The sequence below is a fragment of the Coregonus clupeaformis genome, unplaced genomic scaffold, assembly GCF_020615455.1.
Source record: "Coregonus clupeaformis isolate EN_2021a unplaced genomic scaffold, ASM2061545v1 scaf0100, whole genome shotgun sequence".
Lineage (NCBI taxonomy): Eukaryota > Metazoa > Chordata > Actinopteri > Salmoniformes > Salmonidae > Coregonus > Coregonus clupeaformis.
Window position 1 is genome coordinate 337,629 of NW_025533555.1, and position 27,068 is coordinate 364,696.

The 27,068-nt window shown below is 44.7% G+C and overlaps 1 protein-coding gene across 3 annotated transcripts in view; it reads left to right on the plus strand.

Moving 5' to 3' along the window:
• The first annotated feature begins 454 nt into the window (after nucleotides 1-454).
• Nucleotides 455-27,068, plus strand: part of LOC121551149 (alpha-1,6-mannosylglycoprotein 6-beta-N-acetylglucosaminyltransferase B-like) — an 86,389-nt gene continuing 59,775 nt past the window's right edge. Inside the window, exons 1-3 of one of the 3 annotated variants that reach the window (XM_041863700.2) lie at nucleotides 455-501; nucleotides 671-1,002; nucleotides 3,117-3,229. In XM_041863700.2, coding sequence (XP_041719634.1) covers nucleotides 935-1,002; nucleotides 3,117-3,229 — 181 coding nt within the window. In that variant the 5' untranslated portion in view covers nucleotides 455-501; nucleotides 671-934. Of the gene's footprint in view, nucleotides 1,003-3,116; nucleotides 3,230-27,068 lie in introns of all 3 variants that reach the window. The other 2 variants (XM_045213334.1, XM_045213335.1) reach the window with 2 other exon arrangements.

Below are 27,068 nucleotides of genomic sequence, written 5' to 3' on the forward strand. Positions count from 1 at the left end.
GTTGATAAGATACTTGGTTTGAGTGTCCTCCATTCAGACTATTGAGTGCCGCTGTTGATCTGTCTGCTCTGCTGCTTACGGCAGAGGGAACTGGCCATGGTGCTGAAAGTGGAAAAGTAGCCCAAAGCGTCAACGGGTGTGAAAAAGCTCGTATGTAAGGTTCAAGTAAATGTATACTGTCCAAAGACTAAACATGTATTTTTTTATTGAATAGCTCGTGTGCCTTTAAGTAGAACACTGTAGGAACTAGGCTATCTATGATGTTGGCTTTCTATTCTAGAGACTAATTCACTGCGATTTTGATTTAGGCTTCAGTGCAGGGCTGAATGGGTAATTTTTATGAAAACAGGAGTCATTTTTCCTGATATACTGAAACTTTTGATTGTATTTATCACTCGTTAGATGGCGCTGCACTGAAGACAATTGTAGGCTACTTGCACAATCTGGAAATACACCGCCAGAAAGCGAATGGAGCCTAGCACACACTCTGTGTTCTCACTGGTGAGCATTGAATGAAGCAGTCGTCTTCATAAGAAGTAACACATTGACCGTTTGCTATGGACTTTTACTCTCGATAATTCTACCACCCTTTTCCCTACTTGAAACACATATACGTTTACCATGTTAACGAGGAGAGGAGTGAACAATATTACTTGTGTTTTTCTAACAGAACGGCTAGGACTCCGGAGTCAGGGTTGACGGACTAATTTCAACTCAGCTGAGGCAAACTATTGTTGAATGCAGCTGGGCAAGCGGAGTGTATTCCCGCCGAACTTTACTACACCAAGCACGTGAGGTATTGGTTATCCGATTCCGAAGTCGATGTATCAATATTTTCAGAGCTCTATTCATTCATAATTACTATGTTGATGTTTGCGCATTGTGAAATATACACAATGTTGGGGACTCTTTGCGTTTTCTCTTTCTCCGGAAAATGAGTGCTGTGAACACAGACTATTCAACTATGGTGAGAAGATGTCTTCTGACGTTCAAACCATTCAGGTAAGCATTTACATGTAGGCTACTACTCTCGTTGTCTCGATGTACGGTCAGTGTTCTCTCTGTGTGTTGCCTAAGTCTCAAATTGAGTTTTAAAAAATAGTTAACCTTATGAAAATGGGAATATCATGAGTAGGCTAAAACTAAGCTCACAATGGTCAGGGTGCCTTGACAGGACTATACACCTTTGGATGGAATAGAGGTGTGAAAATGGAGCTGTTATGTCAGAAACATGTTATGGCAACCTCATAAAAGCAAGGAGTAGGCTAATGGCATAAGGGATCAGGGTGCATTGCAGATAGTGCACAACAAGACTGCTGAATATGAACTACATATTACTACAGTAGTTTGCCTTTATTAGCCCCTGTACATAGAATTACATACATGTATCTATACAGTAGGCCTATGCACTTGACACTTGAGTCAATAGGGATCACTGCATTGTTTCAGAGCTCTTGGGCATACTCTGATCACTATGGTAAACCTGAACTCTGCCAGCACTCTAAAAGCGGTTAGGCTTCTGCCTAGTGTCTACTGTGAATTCATTCATTGGTGTGTAGAATGTGTTCAGTGGCATGCAAACACACAAAGGAACAGATCAGCATACAGTAGGTGATATAAACTATTTGTGTGTATTTCTGCTCACACAGGTTTTAGCTTTCATGAGCACAAAAATCAGCTCTTCACCATTAGCCCAAATATTGGACAGTAATGGGGTGTGACAGTGCTCTTAGGCAGTAACTCTCCTAATTTCTTAGAGTATAATTGTTACTCTGAATGAAGTAAAACTCAGCTCTCTTTTAAAGGGCTACCCTTACAGCATAGGATGAGAGGAAGGAAAGCAATATCATAACCTCTGTTAAATGAGCAGCAAGTGATGTGAGCTGTGGCCGTCCAGCAGCTCTCCTCTGGAGGAATGGATGAGAATTGTTTCAAACATTTCAACATTTGAATGAGCATTTGTCAGTGGAACACTTTTCTCACGCAATGACGTCATCTACATGTTGAAAGGCATCTTATGAGCATTCATTTCCACCCACCATTCTGAAAATGTGAAAATGTCTACAAGGATTGTGGTCGCAGTCACAAATATGCAACTGTCTATGAATGTAATCCTTAATGTTATAATTTTTCAGTTTACTTTTATTGCATTGTGTAATACACAAGACCCATTTACTGTATGTAATGTGCCATTTACCTTTGTCCACATCCAGATCCCCAGCATTGCCATAGGTAGATGAGTTAAGAATGATGATTGATTGATACATCATCCATTTCTAGTCTTGACAAGTGGATACTCCGCACTCTGTTATATGGAAAGAAATGCAGTGATAGGATCAAAACACTAAGTGAAGGCTAGCTAGTGGCACAGCGGTCTAAGGCACTGCATCACAGTGCTTGACGCATCACTACAGGCCCAGGTTTGATCCCAGGCTGTGTCACAGCCGGCCATGACCGGGAGACCCAAGAGGCGGCGCACAATTGGCCCAGCGTTGTCCGGGGTTAGGGGAGGGTTTGGCTGGCTGGGATTTCCTTGTCCCATTGCGCTCTAGCGACTCCTTGTGGCGGGCCGGGTGCCTGCCAGCTGGACGGTGTTTCCAACCGACACATTGGTGCGGCTGGCTTCTGGGTTAAGCGAGCAGTGTGTCAAGAAGCACTGCAGCTTAGCAGGGCTCTCGACCTTTGCCTCTCCTGAGTCTGTAGGGGAGTTGCAGCGATGGGACAAGACTGTAACTACCAATTGGGGGGTAAAAGTAAAAAAAATAAACCTAAGTGGACTCAAAAAACCAAAGTAAAGACATGTGTTTTCATGATGCCCTCAGCATACCCCCATGAAAAGAATAGCAACGCGTTAGACCAACGGCCATCAAGTTCAAACTTGTCATCTCAGCTCTTTAAGTTTCTTTGTTATTTTGCATCATCTTCTTGCGCCCCATTCCTTTTGTACTGTACAGCTCTTTTGCTTTCATTCTGACAGTTAACTCCCCGCCCGCCCCCTCCCCTTCTCTTCGCCTCCCCTGCCTTAACTCCCTTGTTTCTCTCTTATTGTTCCCCCTGAGTTCTAACCCTGAGTCTTGCTCTCTGTCTACTGGCTGCCCTGGTCCCTGTCCCTGCAGGATCTTTGTGGCGGGGATCGGCTTCTTCAGCCTGTGCTTCCTAATGACCTCCCTGGGGGGTCAGTTCTCGGCCAAGCGACCCGGAGACACTTCCTTCACCATGCGAGCCGAAGGTAAGCTCCAGAATACAGACAGTACAGCGTCTCTCTCGGTGCTGCCTGGCAGCCTCTGATAACATACGTTCTCTGCACACAATAAACAGGGATGAACATGCTCAGTGCAGCAGAAGCCGTTGATTGCAGGCAGCTGGCTGACAGACCCCCTCAGTCTGCTGCTCATCAGGTGGGGGTTAGGGGGCCTGGGGAGATGGTGATGTGGATCTTGTTATCCTCCCCTCACCTTCCTATAGTCTTGCTAAGATGTCACCCTCTCCAGGTCTTTAGTATTCACCCTGGTCAGTGTTCCGTGCTCTGGGAAAGCATGCTCTTAAATTTCGGAGCACGTTATCTGTGTTTGTGCTATGTGCCCCTGCATATACAGTGGGGAAAAAAAGTATTTAGTCAGCCACCAATTGTGCAAGTTCTCCCACTTAAAAAGATGAGAGAGGCCTGTAATTTTCATCATAGGTACACGTCAAATATGACAGACAAAATGAGAAAAAAAAATCCAGAAAATCACATTGTAGGATTTTTAATGATTTTATTTGCAAATTATGGTGGAAAATAAGTATTTGGTCACCTACAAACAAGCAAGATTTCTGGCTCTCACAGACCTGTAACTTCTTCTTTAAGAGGCTCCTCTGTCCTCCACTCGTTACCTGTATTAATGGCACCTGTTTGAACTTGTTATCAGTATAAAAGACACCTGTCCACAACCTCAAACAGTCACACTCCAAACTCCACTATGGCCATGACCAAAGAGCTGTCAAAGGACACCAGAAACAAAATTGTAGACCTGCACCAGGCTGGGAAGACTGAATCTGCAATAGGTAAGCAGCTTGGTTTGAAGAAATCAATTGTGGGAGCAATTATTAGGAAATGGAAGACATACAAGACCACTGATAATCTCCCTCGATCTGGGGCTCCACGCAAGATCTCACCCCGTGGGGTCAAAATTATCACAAGTCCCAAAATCCCAGAACCACACGGGGGGACCTAGTGAATGACCTGCAGAGAGCTGGGACCAAAGTAACAAAGCCTACCATCAGTAACACACTACGCCGCCAGGGACTCAAATCCTGCAGTGCCAGACGTGTCCCCCTGCTTAAGCCAGTACATGTCCAGGCCCGTCTGAAGTTTGCTAGAGTGCATTTGGATGATCCAGAAGAGGATTGGGAGAATGTCATATGGTCAGATGAAACCAAAATATAACTTTTGGGTAAAAACTCAACTCGTCGTGTTTGGAGGACAAAGAATGCTGAGTTGCATCCAAAGAACACCATACCTACTGTGAAGCATGGGGGTGGAAACATCATGCTTTGGGGCTGTTTTTCTGCAAAGGGACCAGGACGACTGATCCGTGTAAAGGAAAGAATGAATGGGGCCATGTATCGTGAGATTTTGAGTGAAAACCTCCTTCCATCAGCAAGGGCATTGAAGATGAAACGTGGCTGGGTCTTTCAGCATGACAATGATCCCAAACACACCACCCGGGCAACGAAGGAGTGGCTTCGTAAGAAGCATTTCAAGGTCCTGGAGTGGCCTAGCCAGTCTCCAGATCTCAACCCCATAGAACATCTTTGGAGGGAGTTGAAAGTCTGTGTTGCCCAGCGACAGCCCCAAAACATCACTGCTCTAGAGGAGATCTGCATGGAGGAATGGGCCAAAATACCAGCAACAGTGTGTGAAAACCTTGTGAAGACTTACAGAAAACGTTTGACCTGTGTCATTGCCAACAAAGGGTATATAACAAAGTATTGAGAAACTTTTGTTATTGACCAAATACTTATTTTCCACCATAATTAGCAAATAAATTCATTAAAAATCCTACAATGTGATTTTCTGGATTTTTTTTCCTAATTTTGTCTGTCATAGTTGACGTGTACCTATGATGAAAATTACAGGCCTCTCTCATCTTTTTAAGTGGGAGAACTTGCACAATTGGTGGCTGACTTAATACTTTTTTCCCCCACTGTATATCACAGTGCACAGGCCATTTAGAAGAGTCAATGTTAGCTTGGGCGCTGTTGCCTCTGTTGACACTGTCTCATCCTCATAGGGCAATGTGGGCATAATCAGGTGACATAACCACCATCAAACTTGTATACCACCCAACAGAACAATAGAAAGTCAATAGAACTCAAAATTATTCTTATGCTTTATTGTTCTACTTGTACTGTTTGTGACAGACTATTTGCTTTATGGTTTGTGCAGCAGTGATGCATGCTTGTAGACTAAAATGCTGCTGCAGTGCAGTGAGAATACACAGTACATACAGTACAGTAGGAATCTCTAGTGACAGCTTGTTTGTCTGTGTGAAAGCCTGATCTAAAGCAGAATCCCTCTCTGTCCTCCAAACTGTGGATACAATCCATAAGTGATGGATAATCTTCATGTAATGTAATCTGCCATGCTGCACGCCAGCCCCAGGAGAGAGAGAGAAAGACAGAGAGAGAAAGAAAGGCAGAGGGACGTGGGCAGGCAGGCAGGCAGAGGAAGGCTAGAACGCTGCCTGATAAATTAACCACTCACAGGCTGCAGTCTAGGGAAGGCATTTGGCCCTCAGCTCATTAAACACTGCCTGCTACCCAACTAGGGAAAACCTTGCTAAGTAAACTCTGAGCTTCTCTGTGTGTGTGTGTGTGTGTGTAATGAATGGGCAGGGATGGAGGTCAGTGTTCATTGGGGCAGCACCAGGAAAGTAGACACCAAGTCAGCTACTTCTGGCCCCAGGAGTGATACAGAGAGCCTGTTGATTGTAATCTGCTTTAGTGATGAGGATCTTTTAGTGCACGCACGCACACACACACAATTAGTATTTTGCAAGAGGGAGGAAAAAGGCTAGGGGCCAAGTAAATTATGGGGGATCTCTTTACGCATTAGACCAACTGAGGATAGAAATACTGTATGTCCCAGATTGACTGTGATGTTAATAAGCCTTTTAGTGGGAGTGCATGAATGGACCTGTAGTTGATAGAGTATGAGTTTAGATGTATATGGAAGGGAGAGCAAGTATAACAATTAGGAAAACCAACAGACTGGTTTCTAATGTAGGGAAGAGAAAGTTGCTTGATCAAAGGCGTTCCCCACTGAACAGTTCCCTCTCCCTCAGCAGTTTGTTTTTATAATGGAACTCACTTACAATTCAACCACAGGATAAAGCCTCAACAAAACTGTGTTAGGACAGTATACCGTTTTCTGTTTGTTATAGACAATACAGTCATTAGAGGCAGCCTGAACCTATCATAACCTGTTGCCCATAATGTTCTTTCAGAGAAGTCTAAATTACATTTGAGCAGATACAGTATACTGTACAATAAATGATTATGCTGTAGGCTACTGGGAGGACTACAATACATTGAATCATTTGTAGATTCTGCCCAGATCCTGTCTGTGTAGTATCCAGCTATGCAAGCTTTGATGCTATTTACATTGGATGATCTGTTTGTCTAGGGCTTTATTGGCTTGTTGTGTGGACAGGGAGAGAATTAGCAGGCATACAGGCTCTGTTGTAGGATCATCCCTGGTCGGATTAGTGACCACACTGGGGATATAAACAATGTTATACAGAATTGATACCAAACAATGAAATAGAATAGATTCCTAAGGTTTCATACAATCAGTGTTTGAATCTTGCATTTCAATTACCACCACATATTGATATGTATCAATTCAGACGTGTTAACCTCTGAATCAACATCAATACCAATCAATATATTGTAGCCTATTCCCAGTGACTGCTGTTGCTCAATGCTTATTGATAGAGCAATATTGTACAATTTGCCTTTCCTGTCCCGTTGCTTTACCTGGCTACACCCAGTAAGCCACTGAAATATCCAAAGGGCTTGTTTGAAGCATGTGGCTGTACAAACGTTTACCCCATTATTGGTGCAGGTTAACATTTGTCGGGATGAGTCTTGTCCGTGATGCAGAACTGAGCAATATCCGCTAGATGTGCCAGCTGCAAAGCCAAAATTGGCTATATTGTAAAAATGAATGAAAACAGAAATGTGCATTTTGGTCTTAATTTAAGGTTAGGGTTAGGCATTAGGGCTAGCAGTGTGGTTAAGGTTGGGGTTAGGTTTCAAATCAGATTGTATGACTTTGTGGCTGTGCCAGCTAATGACCACTCTGCAGAGCTGCCTCCAGTACATGAGTCATCCCAATAAATGCAGGTGGTCTTTCATGGAAGGTGAAACTAATGATGTGGTGTGGGCCTATTTCCTGGAAAGGAAGGAATGCATGAAAGATTGAAACTTTTGATCCTCTCTATCTTAAAGGCTGCAGAGGTGTTCCAGGGGCTTCTAATTGGGTCTTTGAAGCCCTCCCCCACGGAGACCCCTTTTCAATGGGGGCTATTAACGTGGCCCTGCCTGGCTGTTGGGGAGATGGAGAAATGGTAAAGGTCATGTTCGCCAAGATTTGCCCTTGGCAGGATGTGGCTGTTTTAAATGGTTGATATACAATAGTTTGGATGTAAACATATTTTGTCTATCCCCCCTGTACTGTTGAGAGATGAGAGGTAGAAGTTCCATTGTGCTGTTCTACACTCAATCGGAGTAGCTATTCTATCAGACTAGCTATACACACTCAATCAGAGCTAAGTACAGTACTGTAGCATCCTTTAAAGGAACCTCCCATTATGAAGCTCCTGTGTGTCTATTCACTCAGTCACTCAGTTAATGCACTGTAGCTGTGCACACACAGTGTGTTTGTGTACTGGGCCTAAGGTGCTTTCTCAGCAAATGCCACTGATGGATGTTGGTACACATCTAATTTACAGGAGGAGTCTGGCGGTAATATGGGGCCAGGGAAGTAGACTGGCTCACACACGTACAGTGGGGAAAAACAGTATTTAGTCAGCCACCAATTGTTCTCCCACTTAAAAAATTTTAATGAATTTATTTGCAAATTATGGTGGAAAATAAGTATTTGGTCACCTACAAACAAGCAAGATTTCTGGCTCTCACAGACCTGTAACTTCTTCTTTAAGAGGCTCCTCTGTCCTCCACTCGTTACCTGTATTAATGGCACCTGTTTGAACTTGTTATCAGTATAAAAGACACCTGTCCACAACCTCAAACAGTCACACTCCAAACTCCACTATGGCCAAGACCAAAGAGCTGTCAAAGGACACCAGAAACAAAATTGTAGACCTGCACCAGGCTTGGAAGACTGAATCTGCAATAGGTAAGCAGCTTGGTTTGAAGAAATCAACTGTGGGAGCAATTATTAGGAAATGGAAGACATACAAGACCACTGATAATCTCCCTCGATCTGGGGCTCCACGCAAGATCTCACCCCGTGGGGTCAAAATGATCACAAGAACGGTGAGCAAAAATCCCAGAACCACACGGGGGGACCTAGTGAATGACCTGCAGAGAGCTGGGACCAAAGTAACAAAGCCTACCATCAGTAACACACTACGCCGCCAGGGACTCAAATCCTGCAGTGCCAGACGTGTCCCCCTGCTTAAGCCAGTACATGTCCAGGCCCGTCTGAAGTTTGCTAGAGTGCATTTGGATGATCCAGAAGAGGATTGGGAGAATGTCATATGGTCAGATGAAATCAAAATATAACTTTTTTGGTAAAAACTCAACTCGTCGTGTTTGGAGGACAAAGAATGCTGAGTTGCATCCAAAGAACACCATACCTACTGTGAAGCATGGGGGTGGAAACATCATGCTTTGGGGCTGTTTTTCTGCAAAGGGACCAGGACGACTGATCCGTGTAAAGGAAAGAATGAATGGGGCCATGTATCGTGAGATTTTGAGTGAAAACCTCCTTCCATCAGCAAGGGCATTGAAGATGAAACGTGGCTGGGTCTTTCAGCATGACAATGATCCCAAACACACCGCCCGGGCAACGAAGGAGTGGCTTCGTAAGAAGCATTTCAAGGTCCTGGAGTGGCCTAGCCAGTCTCCAGATCTCAACCCCATAGAAAATGTTTGGAGGGAGTTGAAAGTCTGTGTTGCCCAGCAACAGCCCCAAAACACCACTGCTCTAGAGGAGATCTGCATGGAGGAATGGGCCAAAATACCAGCAACAGTGTGTGAAAACCTTGTGAAGACTTACAGAAAACGGTTGACCTGTGTCATTGCCAACAAAGGGTATATAACAAAGTATTGAGAAACTTTTGTTATTGACCAAATACTTATTTTCCACCATAATTTGCAAATAAATTCATAAAAAATCCTACAATGTGATTTTCTGGAATTTTTTCTCATTTTGTCTGTCATAGTTGACGTGTACCTATGATGAAAATTACAGGCCTCTCTCATCTTTTTAAGTGGGAGAACTTGCACAATTGGTGGCTGACTAAATACTTTTTTCCCCCACTGTATTAGGCCCGGAGGCCAAGTGAGGGGTGATAACTCATGAACTCTCACAGCATATGTTGTTTTCCCCTACATCTTGTAACCCCATAGTAGGTCACGTATTGCGTCAGAAAATATAGTAGTTGGGCAGCAGCCACTAAAGTGAGGATAAAACAGAGCGCTGAATAACTAATGTGCAGGATGTACAAGAGTGAAAATTCCGTCTAATTTGACCTCCATTCGATGTCTTGGCTATCTTGTCACAATGTGTTCACATGTTCATTGAAATGCTAATAATGCAGTTAAATCCATCATAGTGTAAAGACGTACACTGCAGCTATGTTCAGTGATGTGTTCATGTCAAGATAGAACATGATAGAACTAGTATTTTGTAGCTCAGCAGTCATCACTACCTGAAATAGAGCTGTTCACTGAATTCTGAAAGTGAAGAAATTGCTTTTTACTGTACAGGTCTATAAAACACATAAATTGCCTCAGTGAAAGAAAAATGGCAACCTTGAAACAGAGGGTGGTCCTCTCAGATGTGGTTATGAAAAAATAGAAGAATTGGTAGACGAGAGACGGGTCAGACCAAGGTGCCCACGTGGAAAGCGTACATGTTTATTAACTCAACATACAACAAAACAAGAAACAACGTAACGTGAAGTCCTCAGGCTCTACACATACAAGCCTAAACGGAACAAGATCCCACAAGTGATCAGCCAGGGATAAGGTAGGAAACCAGGCTAGTTAAGTATGATCCCCAATCAGAGACAACGAGTGACAGCTGCCTCTGATTGGGAATCACACCCGGCCAAACATAGAAAGATCAACCTAGATCTGCAACATAGAAATAGACTAACATAGATCTCAAATAGACATTCACACCCTGACTCAACAAACAAGAGTTCCATAGGTCAGGGCGTGACACAGGGTAAGGAAGGCATGGGGTTCTGCAGAGAAGAGGGGAGAGAGGAGAGGGGAGAAACCTCAGAGATTCCTCATCCTGAGCAGCTGAAAATATTTACAGTCATCTTGATTCTGTGTTGATTGATCAAATCTTCATCCAGTGAAAACACTGTCACAGTCATTAAGTAATTTTCCTTGCGTTCTCACAAACATTATTTCTAGAAGAAGACAAACAAATATGTAATATTACAGTGGAAACCTTTTCAAGTTTTATAACTAACTGGAAGTCACTCTGGATAAGAGCGCCTGCTAAATGACTAAAATGTCAAATGTAAATGTAATGAATTAGTTCTCAGGAGTGTTCAGGTATACACTGAGTGTACAAATCATTATGAACACATTTACTAATATTGAGTTGCACCCCGTTTTGCCCTCAGAACAGCCTCAATTCATCGGGGCATGGACTCTACAAGGTGTCAATCATTCCACAGGGATGCTGGCCCATGTTGACTCCAATGCTTCCCACAGTTGTGTGAAGTTGGCTGGATGTCCTTTGGGTGGTGGACCATTCTTGATACACATCGGAAACTGTTGAGTGAAAAACCCAGCAGCGTTGCAGTTCTTGACACACTCAAACCGGTGCGCCTGGCACCTACAACTATACCCCGTTCAAAGGCACTTAAATATTTTGTTTTGTCCATTCACCCTCTGAATGGCACACATACACTGAGGGTATAAAAACATTAGGAACACCTGCTCTTTCCATGACATAGACTGACCAGTTGAATCCAGGTGAAAGCTATGATCCCTTATTAATGTAACTTGTTAAATCCACTTCAATCAGTCTAGATGAAGGGTAGGAGACAGGTTAAAGAAGGATTTTTAAGTCTTGAGACAATTGAAACATGGATTGTTTATGTGTGCCATTCAGAGCTTAAATGGACAAGACAAAATATTTAAGTGCCTTTGAACGGGGTATGGTAGTAGGTGCCAGGCGCACCGGTTTGAGTGTGTCAAGAACTGCAACTCTGCTGGCTTTTCCACGCAGTTTCCAAAATCATTGAATGCCTAATGCTGAACTCAGTAGTCAGTATGTATTGTACTGTTTGAATGAGTGTGTGTGTGAACCTGATGTGTGTGTACATTACATTGAATCAGAAGCCTATCAGCGGTCTTTGTGCAGAGGCCCTGACTCAGCAGTTCCTCTCTTTGTCTTGTTGGTGGGGTCTGATTTCCTATTTACCCTGAAAATACAGGGCCACACGTTCTATCAGAACATAAGAATGCTGGTGGTGGGAGGTCAAATGTGAACTGAATGCTGAATGTAAACATTGTTAGTATCTACAGAAAAAGCTCCCCATCTAGTTATACCTTATGACTGCCATTCATACCAACGAAGAAGACTGGCTTCCAACTTGCTTGTCCTTCTCCTACAATGTGTTTTGGGTTTGTTTGTGTCTGTGTATATTAGCTGTAGGGGGAGGTAGGGTTAATAGGAGGAGAGGCAGATGCAGGTTTTAATTGAAGCCGTGGAGAAGCATAGACAGATAAATTAGTGCAGATAGTTTCCTCTTTCTGGGCTGTCAGGTGCAATGAGGAGAGAGAGGATAAGTGACAGAGGTTGTCGGCTCTAATAGGTTTGGGTTCTGTCAGCTCCACCATGGGTGCCGGGCACACTAGAGCAACTCAATCTCAATCAGTCTTCATATTAATGAATATCCATATGAGGAGTGAGAGCAGCAGGGCTAGGGGGAGTGTGAATCTACCAATCTAGCAGGTGAGAGAGGAGATGGGGGAGGGACTGACACCCCAAGGGTCCTCAACCAGGAAACCAACACACACACGCACACACACAGTACTCTCGAGTTATATGTACCAGCCTAATTAAACCTTTTATGAAACACTGCACATCTTCACTTTTCACAATCAATAGTTTTATGACTTGGTGGATAAATTAAATAGGCCCCTGTGACTTTATAGATGAGCTGTAACTAATTGTCTCTCCCACCAAAATCATGGCTCAACATTTCTCATTTGTACAGAATCTTCTACAAAGCCCCATGAAAAACTGAAGGCTATTGTCTATAGGGATATGAAAGCATACATGTAATGTTATATGCGGAAACCACCAATAATTCACTACAGTATGGTATGTGCAGGGTCAGGTGTGTGGGTCTTCTGTGCATGTTATAGCCAAGACATTGAATATATTTTTTCATAGTGAGTGACTACATTTGTTTGAGTGGCAAAGAGACGCTACAGCACACTTATAGTAGTGATGTGGGGGGTCGATACAGTTACATATTGCAATATTATTTTTGGATGATATTATATTAGTATTTGACTCTTTTTTTTGCTAATGTACGTAGCAATAGGTAGTGGGAGTCGGCTGTACCAGTGCCAAAACCTGTATTTTTCATCCTATAGCTTGTTCTCCATCTTATTTTTAAATAGTGAGCCAACATGTCTTCAGCACTTTTATTTCCATGACTGATCAAAACTAATTTTCTGAAGATGGTGGGAGGAGCTATAGGAGGACGGGCTCATTGTAAAGACTGGAATGGCATTATTGGAACGGTATCAAACACATGAAACATATGGAAACTACATGTTGGACTCCGTTCCATTACATCATCTAGATGTTGGAGCCCGTGTGTCTGCAGGATTAGCGCAGTGTGATGGGACACAATGCAAAGCCATCCCTCTGTGATGCTGCCGGAGAGTGTCAGCCCAAATCCACACACAGCACAGGAGGCTGAGGAAATGATGCGAACAGACAGCCACAGTATCAAAGGCAACACAGAGGTTGACATTAGGCTACGTGCATGGCTTGGCAAACACAAGCATTAAGCTATATCATGTTTGTGTGCCTGAACTGAAGCCTTCCTGGATTACAGCGTACTGGATGCACAAACAGGCATGGATGATGCTTTACTGTTTTCGACTCCAAAATGGTGTCCATGTTTTTCTGTCTTTTGCCAATTTTCCATGATAGATTGTTTAAATTTACTAGATTTCATGATCCATGCCACAAACATTTTGATGAGCATTACTACCCAAAACTTGGAGGATGACTGCTCACGATTGTTATGTTAGCTCTCAATGACGCAAGGCATGTTTCATACACTTGTAGTTTCCTGCAGTCAAATGACCAAATCGCCCTCTAGTGGCCTCATGAGAGGAATATTATTAATATTTTTCATAATTTCATAATTAACATTTTGTTTCGTTTTTTACGGTTTTGTTAAATTTCAGTCTTTTGTGATGTACTGTACCAGTCAAAAGTTTGGACACACCTACTAATTCAAGGGTTTTTCTTTATTTCTTTACTATTTTCTACATTGTAGAATAATAGTGAAGACATCAAAACTATGAAATAACACAAGTGGAATCATGTAGTAACCAAAAAGGTGTTCAACAAATCAAACTATATTTTATATTTGAGATTCTTCAAAGTAGCCACCCTTTGCCTTGATGACAACTTTGCACACTCTTGGCATTCTCTCAACCAACTTCACCTGGAATGCTTTTCCAACAGTCTTGAAGGAGTTCCCACATATGCTGAACACTTGTTGGCTGCTTTTCCTTCACTCTGTGGTCCAACTCATCCCAAACCATCTCAATTGGGTTGAGGTCGGGTGATTGTGGAGGCCAGGTCATCTGATGCAGCATTCCATCACTCTCTTTCTTGGTAATATAACCCTTACACAGCCTGGAGGTGTGTTTGGTCATTGTCCTGTTGAAAAACAAATGATAGTCCCACTAAGCCCAAACCAGATGAGATGGCGTATCACTGCAGAATGCTGTGGTAGCCATGCCGGTTAAGTGTGCCTTGAATTCTAAATAAATCACAGACAGTACCACCAGCAAAGCACCCCCACACCATAACACCTCCTCCTCCATGCTTTACGGTGGGAAATACACACGCAGAGATCATCCGTTCACCCACACCACGTCTCACAAAGACACTGGGGTTGGAACCTAAAATCTCAAATTTGGACTCCAGACCAAAGGACAAATGTACACCGGTCTAATGTCCATTGCTCGTGTTTCTTGACCCAAGACCCTCTTCATATTGGTGTCCTTTAGTAGTGGTTTCTTTGCAGCAATTTGACCATGAAGACCTGATTCACACAGTCTCCTCTGAACAGTTGATGTTGAGATGTGTCTGTCACTTAAACTCTGTGAAGCATTTATTTGGGCTGCAATTTCTGAAGCTGGTAACTCTAATGAACACATCCTTTGCAGCAGAGGTAACTCTGGGTCTTCCATTCCTGTGGCGGTCCTCATGAGAGCCAGTTTCATCACAGCGCTTGATGGTTTTTGCGACTGCACTTGAAGAAACGTTCAAAATTCTTGAAATGTTCCGGATTGACAGACCTTCATGTCTTAAAGTAATGATGGACTGTCGTTTCTCTTTGCGTATTTGAGCTGTTCTTGCCATAATATGGACTTGGTCTTTTACCAAATAGGGCTATCTTCTGTATACCCCTCCTACCCCCCTCCTCCCTCTCTGTGGATGACTTCGTCAACCATTTTGAAAAGAAGGTTGACGACATCCGATCCTCGTTTGTTAAGTCAAATGACACTGCTGGTCCTGCTCACACTGCCCTACCCTATGCTTTGACTTCTTTCTCCCCTCTCTCTCCAGATAAAATCTTGCGACTTGTGATGGCCGGCCGCCCAACAACCTGCCCGCTTGACCCTATCCCCTCCTCTCTTCCCAAAAAACCAACACTCGAATCCCTCTGATGTCAACAACTACAGACCAGTATACCTTCTTTCTTTTCTCTCCAAAACTATTGAGCGTGCCGTCTTTAGCCAACTCTCTTGCTATCTCTCTCAGAATGACCTTCTTGATCCAAACCAGTCAGGTTTCAAGACTGGTCATTCAACTGAGACTGCTCTTCTCTGTGTCACGGAGGCTCTCCGCACTGCTAAAGCTAACTCTCTCTCCTCTGCTCTTGTCCTTCTAGACCTGTCTGCTGCCTTTGATACTGTGAACCATCAGATCCTCCTCTCCACCCTCTCTGAGCTGGGCATCTCCGGCGCGGCTCACTCTTGGATTGCGTCCTACCTGACCGGTCGCTCCTACCAAGTGGCGTGGCGAGAATCTGTCTCCGCACCACGTGCTCTCACCACTGGTGTCCCCCAGGCCCATCTCCCGGCTATCTACCTCTCTGTCAACCGGATGGGACCTCCTAGTGTTGACACGGAGCCCCGCCGATCCAACACGACTGGTCTGCCGATGAAATTGTCTGATGTGGTTTCAACAGGCTTCCCGTTACGACGTCGACCACAATGATCCATCTACTAGCCCCGGACCGCTAGCACACGCAAGCCGTGCCTCTTGCTCGCCAGTGCTGTAGCAGCCCCCGAACTACCTCCGAACTCTCCTATTGCTCTTCACTGGACCTTATGATAACTCAGCTATACAGCTGATGCCTGCTGGACTGTTCCTTTATACGGTACCGCATCCTGTTTATGTTTAGCCTCAGCCCAAACTTTGTCACCATTACCAGCTGTTGTCTTAGCCGACTCAATCGGTGCCTCCAGTGATGCTATCTCTTTCATCGTTATCCAACGCTTAGGTTTACCTCCACTGTACTCATATCCTTCCATATCCTTGTCTGTACAAAATGCCCTGAATCTATTCTACAATGCCCGGAAATCTGTCCCTTTTATTCTCTGTACCCAACGCACTAGAAGACCAGTTCTTAAAGCCTTTAGCCGTATCCTTATTCTACTCCTCCTCTGTTCCTCTGGTGATGTAGGTTAACCCAGGCCCTGTAGCCCCCAATATCACTCCTAATCCCCAGGCGTTATCATTTGTTGACTTCTGTAACCGTAAAAGCCTTGGTTTCTTGCACATTAACATCAGAAGCCTCCTCCCTAAGTTTGAGTTATTCACTGTGTTAGCACACTCTGCCAACCCTGATGTTCTAGCAGTGTCTGAATCCTGGCTTAGGAAGGCCACCAAAAATTCAGAAATGTCCATCCCCAACTACAACATTTTCCGTCTCGATAGAACTGCCAAAGGGGGTGGGGTTGCAATCTACTGTAGAGAGAGCCTGCAGACCTCTATCATACTATCCAGGTCTGTGCCCAAACAGTTTGAGCTTCTACGTCTAAAAATCCACCTTTCCAGAAATAAGTCTCTCACTGTTGCCGCTTGCTACAGACCCCCTCACCCCGAGCTGTGCCCTGGACACCATATGTGAACTGATTCCCCCCCATCTACCCTCAGAGTTCGTACTGCTTGGTGACCTAAACTGGGATATGCTTAACACCCTGGCCAACCTACAATCTAAACTAGATGCCCTCAATCTCACACAAATTATCAACGAACCTACCAGGTACAACCCTAAATCTGTAAACATGGGCACCCTCATAGATATCATCCTGACAAATTTACCCTCTAAATACACCTCCGCTGTCTTCAACCAGGATCTCAGCGATCACTGCCTTATTGCCTGCGTCCGTAATGGGTCCGCGGTCAAACGACCACCCCTCATCACTGTCAAACGCTCCCTAAAACACTTTAGCGAGCAGGCCTTTCTAATTGACCTGGCCCGGGTATCCTGGAAGGATATTGACCTCATTCCGTCAGTAGAGGATGCCTGGTTGTTCTTTAAAAGTGCTTTCCTCTAGATCTTAAATAAGCATGCCCCATTCAAAAAATTCAGAACTAAGAACAGATATAGCCCCTGGTTCTCCTCAGACTTGACTGCCCTTGACCAGCACAAAAACATCCTGTGGCGTACTGCATAAGCATCGAACAGCCCCCGCGATATGCAACTTTTCAGGGAAGTCAGGAACCAATATACACAATCAGTTAGGAAAGCAAAGGCTAGCTTTTTCAAACAGAAATTTGCATCCTGTTGCACTAACTCCAAAACGTTTTGGGACACTGTAAAGTCCATGGAGAATAAGAGCACCTCCTCCCAACTGCCCACTGCACTGAGGCTCAAAACACTGTCACCAACGATTAATCTACAATAATCGAGAATTTCAACAAGCATTTTGCTACGGCTGGCCATGCTTTCCACCTGGCTACCACTACCCCGGCCACCAGCTCTGCACCCAAGTCTGGACCCCGACTCTATTCTCTGTGTGTATCAATGATGTCGCTCTTGCTGCTGGTGACGCTCGGATCCACCTCTATGCGGACGACACCATTTTGTATACATCTTGCCCTTCATTGGACACTGTGTTAACGAACCTCCAAACGAGCTTCAACGCCATACAACACTCCTTCCGTAGCCTCCAACAGCTCTTAAACACTAGTAAAACTAAATGCATGCTCTTCAACCGAACGCTGCTTGCTCCCGCCCACCCGACTAGAATCACTACCTTCGGCGGGTCTGACCTAGAATATGTGGACAACTACAAATACATAGGTGTCTGGTTAGACTGTAAACTCTCCTTCCAGACTCACATTAAGCATCTCCAATCAAAAGTTAGATCTAGAATCGGCTTCCTATTTCGCAACAAAGCCTCCTTCACTCATGCTGCCAAACATGCCCTCGTAAAACTGACTATCCTACCGATCCTTGACTTCGGCGATGTCATTTACAAAATAGCCTCCAACACTCTACTCAGCAAATTGGATGTAGTCTATCACAGTGCCATCCGTTTTGTCACCAAAGCCCCATATACTACCCACCATTGTGACCTGTACGCTCTTGTTGGCTGGCCCTCACTACATATTCGTCGCCAAACCCACTGGCTCCAGGTCATCTATAAATCACTGCTAGGCAAATCCCTGTCTTATCTTAGCTCACTGGTCACCATAGCAACACCCATCCGTAGTCTGCACTCCAGCAGGTATATCTCACTGGTCATCCCCAAAGCCAACACCTCCTTTGGCCGCCATTCCTTCCAGTTCTCTGCTGCCAATGACTGGAACGAACTGCAAAAATCTCTGAAGCTGGAGACTCTTATCTCCCTCACTAACTTTAAGCATCAGTTGTCAGAGCAGCTTACCGATCACTGCACCTGTACACAGCCATTCTGAAATTAGCCCACCCAACTACCTCATCCCCATATTGTTATTTATTTTGCTAATTTGCACCCCAGTATCTCTATTTGCACATCATCTTTTGCACATCTATCATTCCAGTGTTAATACGAAATTGTAACTATTTTGCACTATGGCCTATTTATTGCCTTACCTCCATAACTTACTACATTCGCACACACTGTATATATATTTTCTGTTGTATTTTTGACTTTATGTTTTGTTTACTCCATATGTAACTCTGTGTTGTTGTTTTTATCGCACTGCTTTGCTTTATCTTGGCCAGGTCGCAGTTGTAAATGAGAACTTGTTCTCAACTGGCTTACCTGGTTAAATAAAGGTGAAATAAAAAAATAAAAAAACACCTGTTAATTGAAATGCATTCCAGGTGACTACCTCATGAAGCTGTTTGAGAGAATGCCAAGAGTGTGCATATATTTTGATTTATTTAACACTTTCTTGGTTACTACATGATTCCATATGTGTTATTTCATAGTTTTGATGTCTTCACTATTATTCTACAATGTAAAAAATAGTAAAACTAAAGAAAAACCCATGAATGAGTAGGTGTGTCCAAACTTTTGACTGGTAGTGTATATAAAGTTTAATATTGGGACGCAAACTCAAAATGGAATACATTTCAACTCTTAAGGTTAATATTTTTTTCAGAAAGAGAACAAGTACACATGCTCTTACGGTGCTTCGCAGAGAGGGACTTGTTCTTTTCGGAAAAGGTCTGGATGAAACGCAAAATAATAACTTATGTGGGAGTGCCCTTTGGCAAGGCTTTCATATATCTGAACACTTGTACTTCAATCTAAATTACATGCGGCTCAGATTCAGAACAAACCGTCTCCAGGCAGTAAGAGCTCTCAGCTAAATGAATCTTTACCGGAGTGATCAATAAACCAAGTTGGAATTTGATTAGTACTATGACATTATATTGCCAACCAGGGCAATACTCACGTCACACCATTGATTCATACATGCCTTATTAGCCCACTGGGAGCCCCTCTGGTTCCTGAACTTATTATCTGTCCTCACCTCAGAGGCTCTGATGACGGGCTGCAGGAATCTGTTGTAGTTCAGACGCCAGACTCTCAGGACCTATAATGTTAATCATTTATGTGTCCCTACTAAAAGTCAATGAGAGAGCAGACAATTAGTAACTGTTCATGCAAAGCTGTTCGGAAAAGTGCTACACTGATCTAATTTGTTTTCCTATGAACAGCTGGAAAGAAACATAACACAGTGTTATGAAAAAAGTGGTGAATGTAAGCTAATTCTTTTTTTTTATGTTACAAGTATTCTGTTTCTAACAACCCATAGTACAGCCGAGCTATACAAACAAACAAAGTGAAAGTCTGTTTGCTGTCCATCTACAGTGGGGAGAATAAGTATTTGATACACTGCTGATTTTGCAGGTTTTCCTACTTACAAAGCATGTAGAGGTCTGTAATTTTTATCATAGGTACACTTCAACTGTGAGAGACGGAATCTAAAACAAAAATCCAGAAAATCACATTGTATGATTTTTAAGTAATTAATTTGCATTTTATTGCATGACATAAGTATTTGATCACCTACCAACCAGTAAGAATTCCGGCTCTCACAGACCTGTTAGTTTTTCTTTAAGAAGCCCTCCTGTTCTCCACTCATTACCTGTATTAATTGCACCTGTTTGAACTCGTTACCTGTATAAAAGACAACTGTCCACACACTCAATCAAACAGACTCCAACCTCTCCACAATGGCCAAGACCAGAGAGCTGTGTAAGGACATCAGGGATAAAATTGTAGACCTGCACAAGGCTGGGATGGGCTACAGGACAATAGGCAAGCAGCTTGGTGAGAAGGCAACAACTGTTGGCGCAATTATTAGAAAATGGAAGAAGTTCAAGATGACGGTCAATCAGCCTCGGTCTGGGGCTCCATGCAAGATCTCACCTCGTGGGGCATCAATGATCATGAGGAAGGTGAGGGATCAGCCCAGAACTACACGGCAGGACCTGGTCAATGACCTGAAGAGAGCTGGAACCACAGTCTCAAAGAAAACCATTAGTAACACACTACGCCGTCATGGATTAAAATCCTGCAGCGCACGCAAGGTCCCCCTGCTCAAGCCAGCGCATGTCCAGGCCCGTCTGAAGTTTGCCAATGACCATCTGGATGATCCAGAGGAGGAATGGGAGAAGGTCATGTGGTCTGATGAGACAAAAATAGAGCTTGCCAGGGCAACTAAGGAGTGTCTCCGTAAGAAGCATCTCAAGGTCCTGGAGTGGCCTAGCCAGTCTCCAGACCTGAACCCAATAGAAAATCTTTGGAGGGAGCTGAAAGTCCGTATTGCCCAGCGACAGCCCCGAAACCTGAAGGATCTGGAGAAGGTCTGTATGGAGGAGTGGGCCAAAATCCCTGCTGCAGTGTGTGCAAACCTGGTCAAGACCTACAGGAAACGTATGATCTCTGTAATTGTAAACAAAGGTTTCTGTACCAAATATTAAGTTCTGCTTTTCTGATGTATCAAATACTTATGTCATGCAATAAAATGCAAATTAATTACTTAAAAATCATACAATGTGATTTTCTGGATTTTTGTTTTAGATTCCGTCGCTCACAGTTGAAGTGTACCTATGATAAAAATTACAGACCTCTACATGCTTTGTAAGTAGGAAAACCTGCAAAATCGGCAGTGTATCAAATATTTGTTCTCCCCACTGTATGTGACCAGCTATTTCAAACCAGTGGTGGAGGCACAGTGTCACACCCTGGCTCTGGGACTCATTATGTTGAGCCAGGGTGTGTTCATTTCTATGTGTGTATTTCTGTGTTGGTGTTCATTCTAGTTTGTTGTATTCTATGTTTGCCTGAGTGACTCCCAATCAGAGGCAACGAGTGTCAGCTGTTGGCTGGTTGTCTCTGATTGGGAGCCATATTTAACTGTATGTTTTCCCTTTGTGGTTGTGGGTTTTTGTTCCGTGTTCGGTCATTGATACCGTGGACGTCACGAGTCATGTTTTGTTTTGTATTTTGACGCTTTAACTAATTAAAGTCATGTTTGTTCATCACGCTGCGCCTTGGTCTACTCCTTACCTCGACCTTGACAGAAAAACCCACCATGCAACGACCAAGCAGCGTGTCCAGGGGCAGCCCTTGGGGTGGACATGGGAGGAAGCGCCGGGAAAGGCCCTGGCGAAAGAGGAGCAGCGTGTCCAGGAGCAGGCAGCCTGGACATGGGAGGAGATATTGGACGGTAAAGGGTCCTGGACTTGGGGGGAAATCCTGGCCGGGATGGATCGCCGGCCATGGAGTGAGACAGTGGAGAGGCGACGGAGAGAGGAGCAACGGCGTGATCAGGGTCGTCGTCGGACGGTCGTGAGGCAACCCCAGAACATTTTTAGGGGGGGGCACACGGCATGGACGACGGGGCTGACGGAGGAGAAAAAGGGGGCGGATCCAGAAGGCCACCAGGCCAGGGGTTCACCGCCCTGTACGTCCTGTGCGGATGCCTCACACAGAGTGTGTGAGGGTAGGCATTCAGCCAGGACGGGTGGTGGCCGCTCTTCACTCCAGGCCTCCTATCCGTCTCCACAGCCCGGTTCGGCCTGTCCCTGCTCCACGCACCAAGCCTACGGTGTGCGTCGCCAGCCCAGCCCGGCCTGTCTCTGCTCCACGCACCAAGCCTACGGTGTGCGTCGCCAGCCCAGTCCGGCCTGTCCCTGCTCCACGCACCAAGCCTACGGTGTGCGTCGACAGCCCAGCCCGGCCTGTTCCTGCTCCACGCACCAAGCCTACGGTGTGCGTCGCCAGCCCGACCCGGCCTGTTCCTGCCACTGCACCAAACCTACGGTGCGCGTCGCCAGCCCGGTCCGGCCTGTTCCTGCCACCCGCACCAAGTCTACGGTGCGCGTCGCCAGCCCGACCCGGCCTGTTCCTGCCACTGCGCACCAAACCTACGGTGCGCGTCGCCAGCCCGGTCCGGCCTGTTCCTGCCACCCGCACCAAGTTTACGGTGCGGCCGCCAGCCCGACCCGGCCTGTTCCTGCCACTCGCACCAAACCTACGGTGCGCGTCGCCAGCCCGGTCCGGCCTGTTCCTGCCACCCGCACCAAGTCTACGGTGCGCGTCGCCAGCCCGACCCGGCCTGTTCCTGCCACTCGCACCAAACCTACGGTGCGCGTCGCCAGCCCGGTCCGGCCTGTTCCTGCCACTCGTACTAAGCCAGGGGTGCGAGAAGTCAGCCTGGTAAGGCCCGTTCCTTCTCCACGCACCAAGCCAGGGGTGCGAGTCGTCAGCCTGGTAAGGCCCGTTCCTCCTCCACGCACCAAGCCAGGGGTGCGCGTCGTCAGCCTGGTAAGGCGCGTTCCTCCTCCACGCACCAAGCCAGGGGTGCGAGTCGACAGCCTGGTAAGGATCGCTCCTGTTAAGTCCAGTCCTGCTCCAGCCGGCGGGGCCAGACTGGACCAGGGGCACTATGGGGGGTGTATTGGAGGGTGGTGGTCAAGGCCGGAGCCAGAACCGCCGCCGAGGAGGTATGCCCGCCCAGCCCTCCCCTGGTTTGTTTAGTTGAGGCGCGGTCGCAGTCCGCGCCTTTAGGGGGGGGTACTGTCACACCCTGGCTCTGGGACTCATTATGTTGAGCCAGGGTGTGTTCATTTCTATGTGTGTATTTCTGTGTTGGTGTTCATTCTAGTTTGTTGTATTCTATGTTTGCCTGAGTGACTCCCAATCAGAGGCAACGAGTGTCAGCTGTTGGCTGGTTGTCTCTGATTGGGAGCCATATTTAACTGTATGTTTTCCCTTTGTGGTTGTGGGTTTTTGTTCCGTGTTCGGTCATTGATACCGTGGACGTCACGAGTCGTGTTTTGTTTTGTATTTTGACGCTTTAACTAATTAAAGTCATGTTTGTTCATCACGCTGCGCCTTGGTCTACTCCTTACCTCGACCTTGACACACAGTGGCTGTGAAATGAGACTAGCCGGCCAGTGCTTTGCTCTCAGCTTGCTACAGTATGGCTATCTAATTAGAATTTGTTTATAAAATCGATTGTGTTGTGGCACTTCCAAAATGGAGTCATTAAAGGAGATTAGTTCTTGTTAAATGGGCCCTTATTTAACCAGTAGATGAGGAATGACATGGAAATGGCCCACATTAGCACCCAGATACGATTGGCAAACCGGCTGCTGAAACACCACTAACAGCGCAGGACTCTGTGAAAACACATTAGCCCGTTCACCTCCAGGGGATAGGCTAGTCGCTGTAGCAATAAATAGAGATGGCTGATGAACAATAGATTGCCAACATATATAAAATAATTCAAAAATGTACTGTGTGGGAGGGGTGTTTAGTTTCGATAATGATGATTTATGGGCGAAACGTGTGAGAAACGTCATTATTGTGAAGCTACGTTCCAGTTCCACCTACACTCAAAGCCCAGGGGCAGTGTTTAGACTCAATGCGGCAGGCAAAGCCTCCCTGGAACTTGGCACCTGCTTTATAGCCTCTACTCTGGTTGAGACACCGTCTCTGTAAGCCTCATGCTTCCCTGTGGAACAAATGCCTCAATAGAATTACTCTTGATATTGAAAATTATTAATGACTTCTACGTAGAGACATTTTTGCTATTGTTGAATTATTTCAATCACTAGCATTACTGTAGGGCGGGCGTATGCTATCTTTCAGCATTCTATAACAGTTATTACCAGGAAAATAAGAGATGTGTTTCTGTACAATACAGATCTCCCTTCCTCTCCTTTGAGTCATGTTGTTGCCAAACTGGTCCAGTTTGGGGATTTCATTTAAATGGATGTGCATTCTATGTATGTATGAACAGCTCCTGCTGTCAGCCTTAGTGAATGTAGAGAAGCCTATCTAGCCTCTTTATTTATTCACTATAGACAGGCATGGAAGATGTAACCATGATAGGATGAAAGGAAAACATTTTAGACAAAAGCGTGTATGTATATGTACACACACACACACACACACACACACACACACACACACACACACACACACACACACACACACACACACACACACACAGTGGACCTCCAGTGCAGGAAGATCAATTCCATTCTAATCAGGGTTTTTTCCCCCTGATTAAGCACTTGCTCTTGAGTTTGTTTTGTTGTGTGGTTTAATCTATGGTCAGTTTCGTTTTTACTGACAAAGGTGACTTTCTCATAGACGGTGACAAATGAAGTCTGACAGTGAAAGCAAGTGAGTCTGCACACAATGCATTTTTAAGAGCCTAATACGCTTGATGAATGAGCACATAAAAGGTTAAGCTGTATTTCATTCACACCACAATCACAACATTTTGGGGCTGTTGTCGGTCAGTGTCAGTGTTCTCCAGGACTCAGTCTGTCAGACAGCTAAGGATAAGGCTATTATTTAGTTTTGTATCTAGACTTTTTGTACAATGACCTAAGAGGAACACTCTTCTCTTTTTTTAACAGCTTGTTAACCAGAAGCTGTACTATTCTCATTTATTTCACTGCAGAGATGGTTTATATTGATTCAACATTCTGTTTGACTTGGATGTGCTCTTTTGTTAATAATACCTACATTACGGAGTTAAAGCAGAGTAATTAGGTAAACATAAGAGAGAGCATGGCCGTGACGTGAGTGTGGTGCGTTGGAGAACTGAGTTGACCCTGGTCTAATATCTACGGGCTCTTTCATTGACCAGGTGAGGGCTAACAGCATCATTCTGGTTCCCCTGCTCTCCCTGGGTCATGGGTAATTGGAGCTGAGAGAGAAGGAAAAACAAAACTGTCAGCCTAATTTGTTCCCTTCCTGTTTGGCCCTGTGTTCTCTGTCTCAGTAATGAAGGTCAAATGAAGATGCATTTTTATTTTTAATCCCAGCCCCCGTCCCCGCAGGAGGCCTTTTACCTTTAGGTAGGCCATCATCATTAATAAGAATTTATTCTTAACTGACTTGCCTAGTTAAAGAAAGGTTAAATAAATAAAAGAGAAACTCCTGGATGTTGTGGTGTTTTGTCCAGGTGCACCAAAAATACCACAGGGCCTGGCTGAGATATTAATGGGACATCTGTCTGCAATGCATTGCATTTCAAATGCAACCGTGGGAGGGGGGAGCAGGAGGATTGTCCCTCAGGTTCTGTGTTGTACTTAGCCCAGGGATTTATTGTTTAGTTAGAGTAACTCATTCTGGATGGTGCTGATATGCTGACAGTGTGGATCAAAGAGGCAATGGTGCTTGTACTTCCAACATGTCTGATTTAACTGGCAGTTCTCTTTGTCAAAATAGCAGTTAACCACAAAACAGATCTCAATCACTATCTATCACTTATCTCTCTCTCTCTCTCGCTCTGTCTCTGTCTCTTTCTCTGTCTCTCTCTGGGTCTCTGTCTCTCTCTGTGTGTGTGTGTGTGTGTGTGTGTGTGTGTGTGTGTGTGTGTGTGTAAAGTAATGTAGTTTACCAACATTCAATCAGTAAGGCTGGTCTGAATGGATCGTCACTTTTCATTCATCTAGTACACTCATATAATTCACATCACTATCTCACTCATCATTATAGCAGGTATTTATATGGTAGTGGTTATAATGATTCCTCCTCAGCATAGCCGGTATTTATAGGGTAGTGCCTACAACATTACCTCATCAGTATAGCCGGTATTTATAGGTTGTGCCATAATGTTATTGCATCAGCATAGCAGGTATCTATGGTAGTCTCTACAATGTTACCTCGTCAGCATAGCAGGTATTTATAGGGTAATGTCATACTGTTACCTCATCAGCATAGCGTCACGTCTCTCCTCCGCCTTTACTATTAGCAAGCGTGCGGAATGTCATTCACCTATTAACTTCAGCCCATGAGCATGGCACACTAAGGCATTTCCACCACAGTTGCTAATTAACCTATGGGCTCACTCGTGCAATAATTACTTTACTTTCTTTCAACCAATAGACCCCTTGTCACGATCGTCGTAATGAGTGGACCAAGGCGCAGCGTGAAATGCGTACATCTTTTATTGAGTACTATTAACAACAACAAAACGAAACGTGAAGTCCTCGGTCATAAACACAAACCTACACGGAACAAGATCCCACAAATAACAAGTGCAAAACAGGCTGCCTAAGTATGGTTCCCAATCAGAGACAACAAGCCACAGCTGCCTCTGATTGGGAACCACCCCGGCCAACATAGAAATAAACGATCTAGAAAGAAACACATAGAAAACAAAACATAGACACTACACACCCTGGCTCAACATTTAAGAGTCCCCAGAGCCAGGGCGTGACACCCCTTTCTGTGTTTGCGAACATTGCCGCACGAGGGCGATGAGTGCAAGTTGGTTGCAGAACACGGGGGTTCTTATAGAACTCCAGCAAAAATAGCCTCTATTTACATGTTGCTTATTAGTGCATTTCACACTACTTTTGGATTATAATTGGATTTTAAGGCTTGTATGAATGTCCTGATTTAATATAATGTTTGTGTCATCACAAGTCAACTGCATTATACTTAGAAAACACTTCAACTTTAACCAGTAAAATGGCTCTTAGGCTGTAGCAAAAGCTAGCCAATGTCAACGAGCGTTAGCATTCTTGCTAACAACTGCTGCATCCAAAATAGTTAAA